The 17,307-nt window shown below is 48.4% G+C and overlaps 1 protein-coding gene across 1 annotated transcript in view; it reads right to left on the bottom strand.

Annotated features, from left to right (window-relative positions):
• EFTUD2 (elongation factor Tu GTP binding domain containing 2) overlaps nucleotides 1-17,307 on the bottom strand; it is a 41,903-nt gene that overhangs the window by 2,966 nt on the left and 21,630 nt on the right. The window contains exons 10-22 of the mRNA XM_047706427.1: nucleotides 16,391-16,557; nucleotides 13,898-14,022; nucleotides 9,429-9,492; nucleotides 8,960-9,050; nucleotides 7,153-7,288; nucleotides 5,892-6,019; nucleotides 4,809-5,002; nucleotides 3,441-3,552; nucleotides 2,930-3,070; nucleotides 2,204-2,305; nucleotides 1,201-1,283; nucleotides 356-442; nucleotides 64-190 (exon numbers count right to left, since the gene is read on the bottom strand). Coding sequence (XP_047562383.1) covers nucleotides 64-190; nucleotides 356-442; nucleotides 1,201-1,283; nucleotides 2,204-2,305; nucleotides 2,930-3,070; nucleotides 3,441-3,552; nucleotides 4,809-5,002; nucleotides 5,892-6,019; nucleotides 7,153-7,288; nucleotides 8,960-9,050; nucleotides 9,429-9,492; nucleotides 13,898-14,022; nucleotides 16,391-16,557 — 1,557 coding nt within the window. The remainder of the gene's footprint in view (nucleotides 1-63; nucleotides 191-355; nucleotides 443-1,200; nucleotides 1,284-2,203; nucleotides 2,306-2,929; nucleotides 3,071-3,440; nucleotides 3,553-4,808; nucleotides 5,003-5,891; nucleotides 6,020-7,152; nucleotides 7,289-8,959; nucleotides 9,051-9,428; nucleotides 9,493-13,897; nucleotides 14,023-16,390; nucleotides 16,558-17,307) is intronic.

The following is a 17,307-nucleotide window of genomic DNA, read 5'->3' as shown; positions in this document are numbered from 1 at the left end:
TGTAGTTTCTTCCACTCAACAGCAAAGAAACCACCGCAATGGCTCCCACCAGCTCTGCTGTACCTCAGAGGGCAGGGTATCATCCACCAGGATGTTGGGGCCGGTGGCATCAGGGCCAAAAGCCCAGATGGAACGTGCAGCCAGCAGATCCCAATCGTACTTGGTCTGGAAGAATTCTCCGAGTTTCTTCCTGGGGGGGAGGAGGAGACAATGAAGGCATACAGCAGCTCTGTTGATTCCTGCCTGCTGGGGTCACAGATCCTGCCTTCCTGGAGGACAGTTCGCTTCCTGGGACAGGTGGGCAGGCTGTGGCGCCTCTTCTCCTTTCAGCCTGGGAACCACAGCACGTTCTCACCTGTTCCACGTGATCTGGACCACCTCGTTCTCTATGTCCTCGGCGAGGCCCTTCTCAAGGGGCTCAGCAATCATGGTGATCTTGTTCCTGGTAATAACGGACATGGGTAGCGATAAAGATCAGCAGGACTCGCAGAAGGGGCATCCCTAAGAAAAGGCTGGCAAGGCAGTGACACCAGTAGAAGCCAGAGGGCTAGAGTAGAGCAAAAAGGGTTCATCTTCTGTCTTCTTTCATTTAAAACAGCGAGGTTTTGGGGCGCCTGGCTGGCTCAGTCAGTGCAGCAGGTGGCTCTTGATCTCAGGGGTGTAACTTTGAGCCCCATGCTGGGTGTAGAGATCATTTAAAAACAGAATCTTAAAAAAACCAAAAAACAGTGGAGCTGCTGCTAGGGTAAAATTTTAAGATGATCATATTATACAGAAAGACAAGGCCACTCATTCTTGGGGTACCTCCAGCAAAGAACCCCACAGCATCATGTCTACAGGCCTAAGGGATGAGAGTGCTGGGATAAAATTCAAGCATCCTAAGACCCCATCCCAAGGCTTGGGGGTCTCTTTCTCCACAGCGCTTGTGATTAGGGTGGAGAGGCGTGGGGAGAGGAGAGTGTCCCCTGTCCGTCCCAGGGACACTCGGACCCACCAGCTCATTTTTTTTTTTAGATTATTTTTTTATTTATTCGACAGATCACAAGTAGGCAGAGAGGCAGGCAGAGAGGAGGAAGCAGGCTCCCTGCTGAGCAGAAAACCTGATGCAGGCTTGATCCCAGGACCCTGAAACTATGACCTGAGCTGAAGGCAGAGGCTTTAACCCACTGAGCCACCCAGGCGCCCGCCCCCCCAGCTCACTTCTTATTGGGTGTTTCAGCAAAGCACTTGAGTGAAGATGTTTCCACTACCGTCTCACAAAATGTGACAACAGGGTCAGCCACCTGGGGAAACAGAATAAATTGTTAGGCAAGGTCTCAATTTGTTGGAAGGACAATCTTGTGCCAAAGGGGATTCTGAGGTCTACTTGGCACCTTCTCTGCGACAACACTCTGTTCTCAGCGTCGGCAACAAGCCCCACGGCGGGCACAAAGTGCAGACCGGCACTAAGCAGCCTGAGAAAACCTAGCAGACTGTGGAGTTTGTGTTCCTCAGCCTGGGCATGAGGAACCTGGGCATAAATGATAGTCCCCCAAGGTCTCTTCCAACATCTGTTCAGCCAACCCCCCCACTGCTCACTGAACATCGCGTGGCTCTGTCACTGTGGGCACTAGGGACAGCCTGGCAGGTCCCCGTTCCACTCTCAGACCTTCCCTGAAGCTCCCGCAGGGCCAGCTACTGAGAACCCAGTGTCTTCTAGAGCACCCGACTTCGGCACATCAGGAGAAGCACTTGAGACAGGTACATGAGGGCACCTGCCCCCACCACCACAGGGGCTGGGAGAAAACATGTCTACCAAAAAGGCGCACTTGAACTGAGGGGCTACGTCATGACCTGAGAGCAAACTCAGAAGGGCCAGTCCTCACTCCCTGAAACCATCCACTGAGCCCTCACTGCCAAAGATGGGTTGTGTAACTGTTTTTTTAACAGAAGACCAAGAAATCACTTTGGCTTGGGAGCTTTGACTTTAAAAGAATGACAGTGAGAATAACCCTGCAGAAAGGGGCAAACCAGATCTCAAATACCTTCCCATATAGGGAGCAACAGGTCATGCTCTTCCCAAACACATCTCTTCCCCTAGCAACCCCCTCTTTACGCAGGCCTTCCAGGCGAATCAAGGGTTTGGCTACTTATAAAATCAGTCTGGAGTCGTGAGTCAAGCTCCTGGCCGGGGAGGCGCTCAAGAAAGGGGACGCTAACTTACCTTGATGTCGATCTCTGAGTACATCTTCCGCAAGTCGTGCATCACACAGTCCAGGTAGAGCTCCCCAGTACCCAGAATCACATGCTCCCCGGACTCTTCCACCTGAAATGCAACAGCCCTGGGGGTCACAGCCTGGACCTCTTGTACCAGCCACAACAGCTAGCAACAGAAGCAACGCAAAGAGCCCAGGAGGTGGTGCCTGAACCCAGTCTCAGCAAGCCACTGCTCAGCCTCAGTTCTAGCCTCTTCAAGAAGGACCAGTGGGGAGCAGGGGCCTATGGGTTAATCCTCAAGACACTTGGACCATTCAGCATGGTGCTGCTAGGCATAAGGTCACTGGCTTATTCCCGTCACAACCGTTAAGGGAACACTCTGCCCTATGTCTAAGGACATAAGCTGACCCTTCAGCCCCAGCCAGCTACTCAGAGAAGTACGCCAGAAGGCTCAGGAATGCAGAAGGATCAAAATGACTCACTTTTCCCTCTATATTTTCTGGAAAAATAAATTCAAAGTGTACTCTCCAGGACACATCTCTTTCCCACACCGTGGGCTATGAACACACACACGTGCATTCTCACCCTCTCCCCAACATGTCCTGCTTTGAGATGACAGCAGCAGATGGGAACATCTGCTCCGGACGCAGGCAGCTGGAGGCAGATCAGGCACACCTGGTGGACGCGAAGCTGGGCAGTGGGGCCTGGCAGCTCGCGCACGCCCTGAGCGTACCTTGGTGGTGAGGGATGGATAGCTCTTGTTGACCTTGCGCAGACCGTCCAGCATCTTGGGCAGCTCTGAGGGGTTGACTGGTTCCACAGCAATCTTGATAACAGACGTGGTGTTGAACTTCAGGGGCCGGAAAATCTGAGCCTGAAATTCAAAATGCGGAAGAATGAGGGCACCTGGCCTGAGTGGGCACGAGAGGTGCAGAGGTCAGAGAGGAGCAGACCACCCCCACCAGGAGCCATCATGCTGCTTGGAGTTACTCCTGCGCATTCTGGCAGAACAAAGAGGGAAAGATAAAGGAACTCCCCGTAGTTCCTAGCCTCTGAGCAGAGTACCGGGAGAATCAAGCAGGGTCAGATGTAGAACACTGAGCCTTGCAGAGGCCCAGGGCCAGGAAGTAGACATGACTCCGGGTTAGTACCCCGTGAGTTCTGCTGCTAGTTGTTCATGGGCGGTATGGCTCCATGTGATCCTCTAGCTTAAATAAATCCAGCTGCCTTTTCAGAAACTCTACCTCCTCATTGCCTCGAGGTTCAGTTATGGTTGCTGTCTTCACAATCGGTTGATCAACACCTTCGATCAGAACCCAGTTGCCAGCAGGAACACGGTTCACCTCAATGTGGTACCTGGAGCAACAGAGAAGTGAAATAAGGAGGGGTGCCAGGCACTGAGCCAGGAGCAGGAGTGAAGCAGACAGACACATTCCAGCAGGGGAGGGACACAATAAACAACCAATCATAAAACCTCACATATGTATAGGTGACACCTTGACAATGCAGAGGTTAGGGGCGCCACCCCCCCCCGCCGAATTGAAACTCCACGTAAATGTCCTGACTCCTCCCAAAACTTAACTACTAACAGCCTACTGTTGGCTATGATAACATAAATAGTCAAGTGACACATATTCTGTGTGTTATATGTATTCTACACTGTATTTTTACAATAAACTAAAGAAAAAAGAAAATACTAAGTCCTAAACAAGAGGAAGTATGTTTATAGGACTATAGCGTATTTATTGAAAAAAACAAAAAAACAAAACCCCACATTAAAGTGGACCCATGTAGTTCAAACCTGTGTTGTTCAAGGGTCAAGTGGAGTTACCAACGGATTAGCACCAAGTGGAGTTACCAACGGATTAGCACATGAGAGAAAAGCCCGTGGTACTATAAGAGGACTATAGGAAAACCCAGTTCCAGTTGGTAATAGTGGTAAGCAAGGCACTGGCCAAGGGGTACAAGGTAAAGACATGCCAAAAGCATCACAGAAGATACTATAACTGTCCTGGCTCATCAGTCTTCTACCTTCTTGGGAACGGGAATGGGTGGGACTGGAGGAGGGGACAGGGGCTGTCGGCAAGATACGGCAGCAGTGTCAGGAACAGGACTGCCTCCGCTCTGCTTGCTAGCTGAGAAGCCAAACTTAGGAACTCACAAGCAGCCGAGAGGCCCAAGCTAAGTCTGATTCTGCAGATGGGGGAGCTACAAGGGATCCAGCAAAATCTTCTGTCTTAGTCAAAGAATAGTCAGTGGAGGCTGGGAGACCATTTCTTTTGGGAAGAAACATAAAGGTTATGACTTAGGAACACAGAAAAGGAAGAGAGGATTAAGAGTAAAAATAGAAATCCTGCCACCAAAGTTTATACAAGCCATTCAAAACGCAAAGGCAAGGCTCTTGGCATTATCCCAAGAGTAGCTGCCTTTTGGCCCTAGCAACTCTGGGTAGTAAGAACTGGAAGTCAACAGATGTGAGGGAGGGTCAGCTGATCTATTGTAGGGGGCCCTGCAGCTACTGTGCTTCCAAGCAGGACCACTCCCTCCAGCTCTTTGTGGTGCCTCCAGTGACAAGGCCAAGGTGTGCCTCTCTGGGCTCTGGTTGGCGGTACCTGGCCACAGAGATCCAGAGGCGGCCCACGGTGCATATCTGGGAGTCCTCCTCATCCTCCAGGGTGTAGTTCTCCCCCAGCACCTTCACAGGCTGCCCGGCGTGGATGGTGCCACTTAGCACCCGGCCAAAGGCATGAAACTGAACTCCATCATCTGTGCTGTACATCTTGGTAGTGTGGCACATCAGGGGACCCTGGAGATGGGGACAGAGTGCGGGGTCAACCACACATATTCCCACAGTAAATACCACGGTCTCTATCTCCTTTGATAGCAATGACATGAGGTCCGAGAAAAGACTGCCCAGACCTAGAGGAAGATGCGTCAATCTCCTGGGAAAATTCCAAACCCCGCTCTGACCCCTGCTTAGTTAACAGATGTCACAGAGCAACAGAACTCTTTTCCTTTTCTTTAGGGGGCTCAGGGCAATGGCAAAGAAAAGCAGGTTTAAGATGGCAGACTGGCACTATTCACTTGCAAAATTACAAGTTGCTTGTCCCAAATTCTTTCCGAAGATGTAACTCAGTTCTCAACTGGTTGGGTGTTTATGCCAAGAAACTAGACTGACTTAGGAACGGTTGGGAAAGACTGTTCTATTTTTTTTTATTTTTAAATTTATTTACTTATTTTTAAAGTAAGCTGTACACTCAGTGTGGATCTTGAACTCATGACCCTGAGATCATTGCTCACATGCTCTACTGACGGAGCCAGTCAGGCACCCCTGGGAAAGATCTTTTTAAAGCCCAAGGCTAACAAGGTTAGCTCCCATTTGTTGAATCTTTACTCTCTGTCAGACACCGCGCGGAACACGGTATAATACTTTCTCTATCTTATTCAATTCCTGTAACAATCCCATACAAATTATTATCCTCATTTTACAGACCAAGACTCTTAGAAAGATTGAATAATGTTCCCAAGCTCACACCACCGTAACACCAGGCTCTGAATCCAGGTCTCTTTGATTTTGCTCACGGAGAGTAGGTGACAAGCAAGGAGGGAAAGAAGGCATTCTTTCTATGACCCAGAAAACAGCTTCCCCACACACGAGGGAACAAACATTAAGAGAAATGGGGGTTTTCTCTTACGTCGGGGTCACAGTCGCTCATGGCCTCGCCGAGATCAGAATCCACGCCACCGGTGTAGGTGTGCTCAATCTTGGGCTTGGCGCCCACCTTTGGAGAGGGAATATGCTGCACACACATGTCCACAAAGCCTGTGGAGGGAGAAGAGCAGGCCATTAGCATACGCTCTCACGAGGGAAGTGGGTAGTGAGTTATGGGTCTACTTGTGATGGCCAGAGAGCTAAAAGCGAGGGGACTGATGTTCAGCTCTGAAACTTATGGCGCCGCACTTATGCCAGGGAAGAGCAAGCAGCAGGGCTCAGTGGTTCCGTGGAGCTCAGCAGAGAAAAATTTTCAAGTATCTCTACCAATCCACAATCTTATATTGAATATAAACACTCACTGAGCACTTACACTAAGTAAGTACCCCATCTCTTTAAGATCTACTTAGAACAATCCCTAAATCGGTTCTTTTCTTTTGGGAAACGTTGCACACGTTTCTGTTCTACACATGTTCCTGTTTTTCTAACAGCGAATGAGCCACGCCAGAGAGGACCTCCGTTAGCCCCCTGCGGAAGGCAGATCTGTTTTCAGTGGGTATCTCCTAGGTTGGGCTGATGGCCTGCCCAGAATGAACTACTAGAATTATGCCCTTGGAGGATTCAGACACCTAATTCCCACCCGACTCAGAACCAAGAGACTGCTGAGGGGGCCCTTAGCTATTGCCTTTTCTGCCTCCCTTATTTTACAAATGAGAAACTGAGTCACAGAAGAACTGGGGGGCTGGCCCAGGGTCTCACCACACGGAAGGGTCAGGAACATAACAGGAGCAAGACTCAGGTCTTTTCCTAACCAGGCTGGGGCTTCTTCCACTGAGGCACCTGCCTTCCGTGTCACTCAAATAGAGAAGACAGGAGCTCGGGGGAAAGAAATCCGAGCCGGGTGCTTTCCCACTACTTCATATCCCTCAGGAGTCTACCTTCCTGACGGGCCCCTGGCAAAAAACACTAGAACCTCAGAATCTGCTTCCCCATCTCCTTAATTTGCATGCTCCTCCTGGTAGGGAAATATAATTGCTTCTGTTTCCCAAGAGAGAGTCCTTGGTACCGTCCACTGAAGAAGAGAGCTGGGAAAAAATCTGGGGGCCGGCTATCCCAGCCTGCAGTTTATTTACAAGAGCCTCACACCTCTGAACATCCCTGTGGGACGAGGAAGAGCTCCGCGTGACACCTGTGGCAGAACGTGACGATGGGGATGGGAAAGGGGCCGTGAGCTCTTCTGTTACCTGTGAACTCGCCGAAGAACTTTTTGCAGACCAGCCTGAGCAGGGGGCGGATGTTCAGCTTCAGTTCCTCCTTGGTCAGGTGAATGCCAAGCTCGTCCAGAGTCCTGGGGAGGCTGGTGTCCACGTCACCCACCACCTGTGTGAGTACGAGACATGTCAGCTGCAGTGACAGCCCTAGTGTGGTGCCTGCTACCACGGAAGGCCAGAGGGCAATTTGAAGGGTCAGTGCACTAAGTTCTCTTCTATAGGAAGAGTTCTTGGCAAGGACAACCCATTAGGTTCCAGGGAAATCTTCGGTACCTACTCTTTAAACCAACCCCGGGTGAAAAGGGTTTGGTTGAATGCCCACACCAGCCAATAAACCTGGACCTCTCAAACGGACCTTCAGTGCTGCCCCCTGGTGTCTGCAAAGCAGCATCTCCTCAAACTCAGGAAATCCCTCACCCTTCCCTATTTTAGAGACTTCTCCAATTGAGAGCATCATTGCACTGGAAGGAACCAAAAAAGGTCACCTAGCAGTCCATCCACTGGTCAGGCAAAGCCAAGCTAAATCATTCTCAACAGACTCAAGGTCTCTACTGAGACAGATTCTATAAATTTCTTTTATTAATCCATTCCAGTCTGACACAAGATACTAAGCATTTTTCAGCACTAATAAATTTTAATCATGCTATTTTGTCTTGTTGTTGCTATGTTCTACTTTTTTTCAGTTGGAATGGCCACACACATTTTGTGTATGTGTATGTGCCCACTGTGCACTGGGCTTATTAAACACTGGAATATTTTATAACTGTCTTGGAAAAAGGGTCTATGAAAATTCCCGTACAATGTCACCCTTTTACTTCTTTCTTCTGCCTTTTAGGTAGCACAAATTCACGCAAATGCAATGCTATGCTCTTTTCTATGAAGCATCCCATGGGTTTTTTTGTTTTTTTAAAATATTTTATTTATTTATTTGACAGAGAAAAATCACAAGCAGGCAGAGAGGGGGAGGCAGGCTCCCTGCTGAGCAGAGAGCCCGATTCGGGGCTCGATCCCAGGACCTGGGACCATGACCTAAGCCGAAGGCAGAGGCTTTAACCCACTGAGCCACCCAGGCGCCCTGTATCCCACATGTTTAACTACATCTTTACCACTGTCTGATGGATTCTTTCTTCATTTTTTCAAGTAAGCTCTATGCCCAACACAGGGCTTGAACTCATGACCTGGAGATCAAGAGTCGCATGCTCTACCCACTGAGCCAGCCAGGGGTCCCATGATGCATCCTTTTCAATTTGACAAACATCACATACATACATACCTACAAGTCATTAAAAGCTAGCTCATAATCCATTCTGTTAATGGATGCAAAATACTTAAATCATTTGAGATGTACCATAATTCAATTAATCTGATTCTCATTGGTAAGCACTTATTTCCAGGTTTTCCCCCCCTGGTGTTGTACATAATGCTTTAACGTATACATTATATACATATGTTAAACCTGGAGGACTTTCTCAACTCGATCTGTAAATCGTATCCCCACAACTGAAATTAATTCTCAAGCGTCATAATCCTTTGAATACAAAATCTTTACACCAATTTCTCCAGAGCCTTTTCCTTCTTCTGTATCTTTCCTCTTCACTCTGAATTCAACAGCATCTAGAGGACTGTAGTGTTCTAGATTGAGAAGACAGGTGATCAACTACCCTCCCACTTAGTGATACGAAACTGAGCCAGTTTATGGGTAAGGGAAGTGTGAGCTCACTGGCTTTTTCACTTCATGCTTACGAGGCCAGACCTGAACAAGGCGGCCTGACACACTCACCTGAGCGAGGATCTTATAAAGGGGCTCCAAGATAAACTCCACAAAGCTCCTCTGGGAGCTGCTGGTTGGGGCCTTTTTGGTGAACTTTCGTCTAAAGAGGAAAAAACAAGAGTTATGGGTAAGCCAGCAGGGAGAAGGCATGTCAACGATCGTAAGGGCATATCTCCTAAAAGTTCTGAATCTGAGCAGGGTCAAAGGGAAGAAGTGTGTATGTGATTATAACATTTCCAAAGAGAGATTCCTGAGAGGGCATATGGTTCTGACTCGCACGCACCCCTGAACTGAGCTGTGAACGTCCTCAAGAGGAACAGCCTCGTTCTGCTAAGAGCTCATGAAGCCAATCTACTTATAGGAGGCAGGATCATGGCTTATAAAAATGTAGGCTTTAATCTTAGGAACTCTTTCTCTGTCCTCACTTCCTGGGAAAATGGATTCTCCCTCTAGAGAGTCATTTCCCCACTCTACTTACGTTTTGGGGTTGAAATAAATGTCACCCCAGAGTCTTTTAGCAAATTCCTGGTAGTTAATGTCACCTGTAAGATAAGACATATGATTATAACCTGCCTGAGTACTGTTTGAAAGTCTGTTTCAGGTGTGTAAGTGGTTTACAGCTGAGGAATTCTAGCATCTTCCTTTCCAAGGTCTCGACATTTCCTTCTACCAGGCAGGCAGACAAGGATAGGACTGGCCCAAAGTCAACAAGACTATGCTGGAGCCAAAACGAGCACCTAGATGGCTCTCCATGTCTAGCAAGCAAAAAACTGAGCTATGGACAAGGGTACGGTTTATACTCTTTCCTGCATGAAAACAGGCTCAGCTGTTCACGTGTTACACTCTGCAAACACTGTTCCTTCTAGAAGTGGAGCTTAATGGCTCCCTCATTCTTCCTGGATCTACAGAAACTCTCTGTGGCCAGTCTCCCTGCTGCAGTGCCATGCTGAAGTTCTGACTAGCCCTAAGCTTCTGGAAGGCAGACAGCCAGTCCTCTGGAGAGAAAAACACCAAAGCCAACCTTCGTCTCATCTTCTACCAATTAATCTTTTTAGTTTGACTGTAACCCTTAATCCTGGTCAGTCTAAGCCAAGCAATGGGGCCTTTTAAAATTCAATATCTTCTCAGTCAAGGGCTCCTGTAACAAAGTCAGCTGGATCACTGACGTCACCAACTAGCTCCCGAGTATTTCTATCCAGATGTCAGACTGTTTCCTCTCACTCGAGATGGCATACAGGGAATTCATCATCTTTTCCCTAAAGCTACGTTCCCCTTCAGACTGTTCTCTCTCAGTAGGCCCCTTGGCACTTCAACCAAGTTCAAAATCTGTTTCTTTTTTTTTTTTTTTAAAGATTTTATTTATTTATTTGTCAGAGAGAGAGCGAGCGAGCACAGGCAGACAGAGTGGCAGGCAGAGGCAGAGGGAGAAGCAGGCTCCCTACAGAACAAGGAGCCCGATGTGGGACTCGATCCCAGGACGCTGGGATCATGACCTGAGCCGAAGGCAGCGGCTTAACCCACTGAGCCACCCAGGCGTCCCTCAAAATCTGTTTCTTCTGCACTTTGTTGATTACCAAGTTCTCCCCTTCTTTCCCCCATTAGTGAAGCTCTCTCCTCTGCACCACTGTATCTATTACACACACAGCATAGCACACTCACGCAGAGCACACTGACAAGAACCAGGCCTAGTGTGCTACAGAAGTATAATAAACGCTCACTGAAAGAACGGGAGGACGGCTCTCCAATCCATCTCCTCCTTTTCCATCTCACAGATAACAGGAAACCAGTACTCGCAAGCCTGTATCTGAATATTGGTAGAAGTGTCTAAGTGGGTGTTCCTTCTTCTGGCCCACCTTCCATCAGCTTTGCCCATGTCAGCCCACCCCAATCTTTATCTTCATTTATTAATTTTTTAAACATTACGTTGTGGCATTTTCCCTATTTATTTATTTATTTATTTATTTGTCAGAGAGAGAGAGAGAGGGGGAGAGAGAGCAAGCACAGGCAGACAGAATGGCAGGCAGAGGCAGAGGGAGAAGCAGGCTCCCTGATGAGCAAGGAACCCGATGTGGGACTCGATCCCAGGACGCCGGGATCATGACCTGAGCTGAAGGCAGCTGCTTAACCAACTGAGCCACCCAGGCGTCCCTATTTTATTTTTTTTTAAAGATTTTATTTATTTATTTGACAGAGATCACAACTAGGCAGAGAGGCAGAGAGAGAGAGAGGAGGAAGCAGGCTCCCCGCAGAGCAGAGAACCCGATGTAGGGCTGGATCCCAGGACCCTGGGATCATGACCCGAGCTGAAGGCAGTGGCTTTAACCCACTGAGCCACCCAGGCGCCCCTTCCCCATTTATTTTATACGTATATCTTTCTTAAGCAGGTTGTGAGGGAGAACTTGGATCTTGAGAAACACATACAGCCCCCAGGATACTACAGGGGCTGGGAAAATGGCCTGGGGACATGAATTTCATGTCTTGTTTGCTTGAGATGGCCTGGGGAAGGAAGCCGCCTCGGGACACAGGCTTCTGTCCTGCCCAGAAGCATTAATCTTACTCGAGGACTTCTGGGTTCTGTGTGTGAACAGGTGAGGGAACACGGTGGAGGGAATGTTGTCAAAGCACAGAGTCAGGTTTAGGTCGGCCATCGTGCAGGAAGTCTAGCTCCTGGGAAAGGAGAATTAGTTGAGGTATTGATTTATGCAAGAAATCTTCCCCGGCCCCCTCAGAGCATTCTCTGAATGTTTGGCAAAGAAGGGTCAGGGCCGCAAGCTGGTGTGGGGTAGCCTGGTGAGGGTTCTGCCCCTCAAGGTTAAGTTCAGCCCACAGCCGATGCATGTCCCTCTAGCAAAGGACAGGCTCTGTCTGCAGGTTTAAATGGTTGACTAAACCGAAAGAAGAAGAGTATTTTGTGACATGTGCGTTCATATTCCATGGCTCATAAGTAAAGTTTTATAGGAACACGGTGACACTCGTTCACTTACATATTGTCTACGGCTGCTTTTGTGCTCTGTCAGGGAAGTGAAATGGTGGTGACAGAGACCATGTGGCTACAGCACCCCCAATCTTTAATAGCTCCCAACTGCCTAAAGGATAAAGTCAAAATTCTTTTGTTGGGCATTTCAAACCCTCCTCGATGTGGTCCTACCCCTGCCTGCCCACAGTTTTACTTCAAGTCTTCTCCTTGGTGAGACGGTCCACCAATGTTAAAGCAGGCCATGGGTCCAAACCACCTGCCTCTGGGCCTCCTTGCCCAACACTGCGAGTCTGGGATTCCCAGCTCCCTACTCTACACCTGTCCACCAAACCCCATCTCCTCCTGCCCAAGCTGATGCCATACACTGCTGTTCATCACTCTGTGGGTTTCTGTCTACCCCCTCTTAACTAGGACAGAGCATCAACTGTGGCAGTTTGGTGTGATAGGAAAAACCCCCAAGTTGATTCTAGTCCCCAACCCATTAGGTTCTGTAACCCTGGGCACACTCTCCCATATATGAAATGAAAAAGAAGGATTCAGTGATCTCTGATATTCCTTCCAGAGCTAACTTTCTAGAAGTCCATGTGTGGTTTTTCACGATGACGTCAGAGCCCCCAGCTGGCTGCTCTGTAAATGAACAGTGTGTTTGAGGATGGGTAATACTCTCCGGAGGCTTAGGGCCATTTCCACTCAGGAGCTGAACCATTAATACATGGTAGTTACAGAAACGGTCTTTGCTTCCCATGCTGATATAAAGAACACTCAGAAACCTATAAACTAGAACCCTCCTCAGAGGGGTTTCATTTACGGTCCATCTATTTCCCCCCGTTCCAAAGAGCCAGCTACAAACAACTAAAATATACTCCTGACGATAAGGCAGTTAAGTTACAACACATCTATCTGTACCCTGGAGCCACAGGCAATTACGGAAAATAATTTTTAGAAATGAATTTTAATAAAACAGGCAAATGCTTATAAGCCACTGCTGAGTAAAAATCTATCTTGCGTTATTATATATTTTGTATGTGTTCTCTCTCTCTCTATAAAACGTGATCTCACTTACATAGAACACTACATAGAGAGAGTGCTGACAAACGTCTGCAGCACTTACCATAATGAAGTTAAGGGTAGATTTGCTTTCTGGATTGGATTTTACTGTATTTCTCAGTTTTCTACAGTGAGGACGCGGTAAATATGTACATATTTTAAAGAAGAAAGTTGTATTTGCCCATTTCTTTCATAAGAGCAAGAGAAGGACGACTCAGGAGAGAACAGAAACACTGGAGCTCCAGCGCCTGTCAGCTCAGTCCCGCTCCCAGAGACTCTCCTCAGCTCTCAAAATGGGGTGATCAAGACCCCCTAATGGGGCAGAGCATTCGACCCTCAGGACACAGTTGTTGTCATCGGAATCTAAGGGAAATGGGAGGCCCAGAGGCAGAGAGTGCCAGTTTCTTGAGTTGGGAAGCAGGTCCCAGGGCTCTGGCGTCAAGGCTCCTGGGACCTGTAAAATCATTCGGCCAAGAATCCCAGCGGGCTGCGAATCCAACATGAGCTCTCCAGTAGGCCTACAAAATGTCGATGTGCCTACATACGGTCAGAAAGACAGCGGGAAGCACACTCGTGAGAGATCCCACCTCCGAGGAAGAGGTCTGAAAGGGCTGCGTGGGCACGGATCACTCCTTCTGGACAGTATCTGTCTCACATGGGGAGAGATTCCTATTCCTAAAACGAGGTCCCCCTTCCCCCACTTCTTCCCCAGGCACATTTATCTTTCTATTCTGTAGGAACCACTTAGCCAAAAGAAAGGATCTAGGGGCCAAAGAGAGTGACAATAATGGTTGTGACAATAACAGTTGATAAGCTGCTCCCCCAACAGGGGACGCCAGCATGAAGCCACTTCCGAACTCTTCTGCAGGAAACGCGCACAGGGCTCCGGGGAAGCTGGGAGGCAGACTGCCAGCGGAGCTTACCGAAGGTGTCAGCATAGATCTTGGCAAAGGAGCCCAGCGTAAAGCAGATGCTGTACTGGGAGCTGGAGAAGCAGACGTTGCCCAGGAGTGGGGAAAGGATCAGGTTCTCATCGGTGGAATACATGCTGAAACAGAGAGAGTCGTGAGTGCAGAGCCAGGCCAAGCAGCAACACTGACACCGCGCAGGGGTCCCACCACTCAGGGTCCCAGCCTCTCTCCAGGCCTTGCCCCCGGCACGCGCTGGCATCACACACTCAGCTTTGCCAGCGGCCTGGCCCAAGAAAGTGACACGGTGGAATCGTGCCCTAGCTCCCAGTAACGAGCTGATTTCCCAGAGCCGGGAACGTCATGCATGATCCTAGGGAAGTTAACCACACCGGACAGACAAGGGGAAACTTGGAGGTCAGAGACAAAGCTCTTGGAAAACAGGAAATCAATCTAATGTGGAAGAGGAGTGTATTTTGGAGAAATCTCAATTTCACAAATACAAACAGACATAAACACTAGAAATGGATAAATAACAGAAGATAAGGATAACTTTGCTCCCCGCTCTAATTACCCTGTTCTTTATTGTTTTGTTTGGCTTTGCTATACAAATTCACATTAAAATTTTGTCTTAAAAGCCATGCAGAAGCCACAGCATCCCACGTTCACTGACGTTTAAAAGAAAACCAGCTGAACACAGGAATCCAATCCATAATCCTAGCCTTACTGACAGATTGTTCTACGGAATTTCTTTCTTTTCAGATTTTATTTACCTATTTGACAGAGACAGTGAGAGAGAGCACGTGCGCACATGAGCAAGGACACAAGCAGAGGGAGGGGCAGGGTGAGGGAGAGGGAGAAGCAGCCTCTCCAAGGAGTAGGGAGCCTGATGTGGGGCTCAATCCCAGGCCATAACCTGAGCCAAAGGCAGACGTGTAACCAACTGAGTCACCCAGGTGCCGTTTTACAGAATGTCTTAACTCATTTTATTATTATTTTTAAAAAGATTTTATTTATTTATTTGAGAGAGAAAGAGAAAATGAGACAGCATGAGAGGGGAGAGGTCAGGGAGAAGCAGACTCCCCACTGAGCAGGGAGCCCGATGTGGGACTTGATCCCCGGACTCCAGGATAATGACCTAAGCTGAAGGCTGTTGTTTAACCAACTGAGCCACCCAGGCACCCAAGGATTTAGAGGTGAAAGTACTGGCTTATAAAGAGCAGTTCCCGGGGCGCCTGGGTGGCTCAGTGGGTTAAAGCCTCTGCCTTCGGCTCAGGTCATGATCCCAGGGTCCTGGGATCGAGCCCTGCATCGAGCCCCGCATTGGGTTCTCTGCTCAGCAGGGAGCCTGCTTCCCTTCCTCTCTCTCTGCCTGCCTCTCTGCCTACTTGTGATCTCTGTCAAATAAATAAATAAAATCTTTAAAAAAAAAAAACAAAGAGCAGTTTCCTACCTATTCTACCGTCTCTCAAGTTATGCTCCCCAGAAGCAACTGCTTTCAACTTTTTTTTTAATAATTTTTTTTTAAAGATTTATTTTATTTATTTATTTGACAGAGATCATAAGCAGGCAGATCATCCCACTTTAACAGGGATGCATAAAGATGTCTAACACTTCATTTTGGGGCTCCTGATGTTATGTTAGTATCCAGTCATTCTTAGCCCTTCTGAGGCCAGGGAGAGGAGATCGCTGTTGAAATTAGGACTACATACTGAGGAGGTTCCTGAAGGTAAATCTGTCTCCAGCCATGTCCCCAGTCCTTAACTGGAGAGGTCTTCCCTCAAAAGGACAGCTTTGTCCTGGGCCCTTTGAGGGGCCTCAAGAAGTCATGCAGTCCATCTGTCAGCCTGCAGATAAGACTGTGGTTAGGATATATTTAACCTATTCTTCCAAGTCACCTTGATACCGCATTCTAAGGTCTCCCAGCCGTCACTCATACTTGTTAATAGAAGCCCGAGATGCATCTTGCTGAAAAGCAACCAGGGCCACAGCAACAAGAGCCAACAGTTCCTTCATTTACTGAGTCTGCATTAGAAGGTAACAGCAACTAACGATTCACTGGGCAGGTCCTGTATGCTAAGCAGTGTGCTCAGCGTGTTGCATCAAATATCTATCCAGCTTCTTAAAACATTCCATTAGGCAAACATTATTATATTCCCCTTTCACAGAGGTGGAAGCTGAGGCTCTAGGAGCGTAAGTCACCTGCCTAGTAGGTTTACACACTTGGTATGGGGTGAAAGTGAGACCAGCTCTAGGGGCCCAGGTACTGAGCATGATGCAGAAGTGAACATGTGTCTTCAGCTGCATAGCTGGTGAAGGCCCAGGGTCAATGAGGCCAAGGGTGTTGAATCAAACCCTAGAGGAACCTGGAACATGCCCAGAGCCTGGTCCAAAAAGCCTATTAAGCACTCCCAAGAGATCAGCATTGCCTCCCATGGGTGTTCAAGGTTAAGACTGATAAAACACAGAGCTCCCGAGGACAGGAAAGCCATGCCTGGGGTCCTATACCTTATGAGTCCATTGACCTCATCCACGATGTGCCGCAGCTTGTAATAAGCATCAGTGGGAGGCAGCTTCAGCTCCAGAATCAGTCGGTCAATCTTGTTGATGCACACGGTGACCGCCAGCCTCTCCTGCACCGCGTGCTTGATCAGCCGCTCCGTGTTCAGCATCACCTGAGACACACAAGGCCCAGAAGGTGGTGAGAAGAGCAAAATGGACAGAAAAGTCCAGAGCAAAGCCAAAGAGGGTACTATCAGAAAATATGAAATAGGAGGAAAAGGGGACCTGGGGAAATAGAATGCTGGGTGGAAGCAGAGGGTATGTTGGCCAGAGGCTGATTCAGGACCTTGAAGAGGGCACCTGGCAGGACAGACAACCACACAAATGATGCCAGGAGCCGGGTCTCTCAGGCCTGGAGAAGGGGTGGAGCCAGGCCCAGGGAGCCCTTGGGGTGCTGGACGGAAGTGCGGGTATTATGATCGACACACACTTTCTTCTTTTTTTTATTGTTAATCACGTTTCCTGTACATGTGCAGAAACTGTTATGGATGTGTGCGGGGATGCACTGCCTGTGTTCAGTGAAAGGGTCTAGAAGGAATGGACCCCAAAGCAGTGAACACATCCTGACCTTTATTTCTAAATACTAGTCCCCACTGTAAGGAGCCAGAACTCCTTAAGAAACAGCTGATTCCAGGATTGGGGCAGAGAAAGCACAAAATGAGTCTAGAACATCTTTTTATGCCTAGAGAAAGGAAGTACTTGAAAGAAGATGGGACATGTCAAAAAGACAAAGAAGCCAACCCGAAGGAGCTCTGCCTAACTGAATCTGGGATAGGCAGAGTATCAAGATATGGATAAGGGTATCAAGTAAGGATAGCAGTGGAGTATAACCCACCGATGAAATAAAAATCCGTGTATCCATA

Source organism: Lutra lutra, chromosome 16 (assembly GCF_902655055.1).
Source record: "Lutra lutra chromosome 16, mLutLut1.2, whole genome shotgun sequence".
Classification (NCBI taxonomy): domain Eukaryota; kingdom Metazoa; phylum Chordata; class Mammalia; order Carnivora; family Mustelidae; genus Lutra; species Lutra lutra.
The sequence above is the reverse complement of the archived record's forward strand: the minus strand, read 5'-3'. Positions and strand labels throughout refer to the sequence as shown.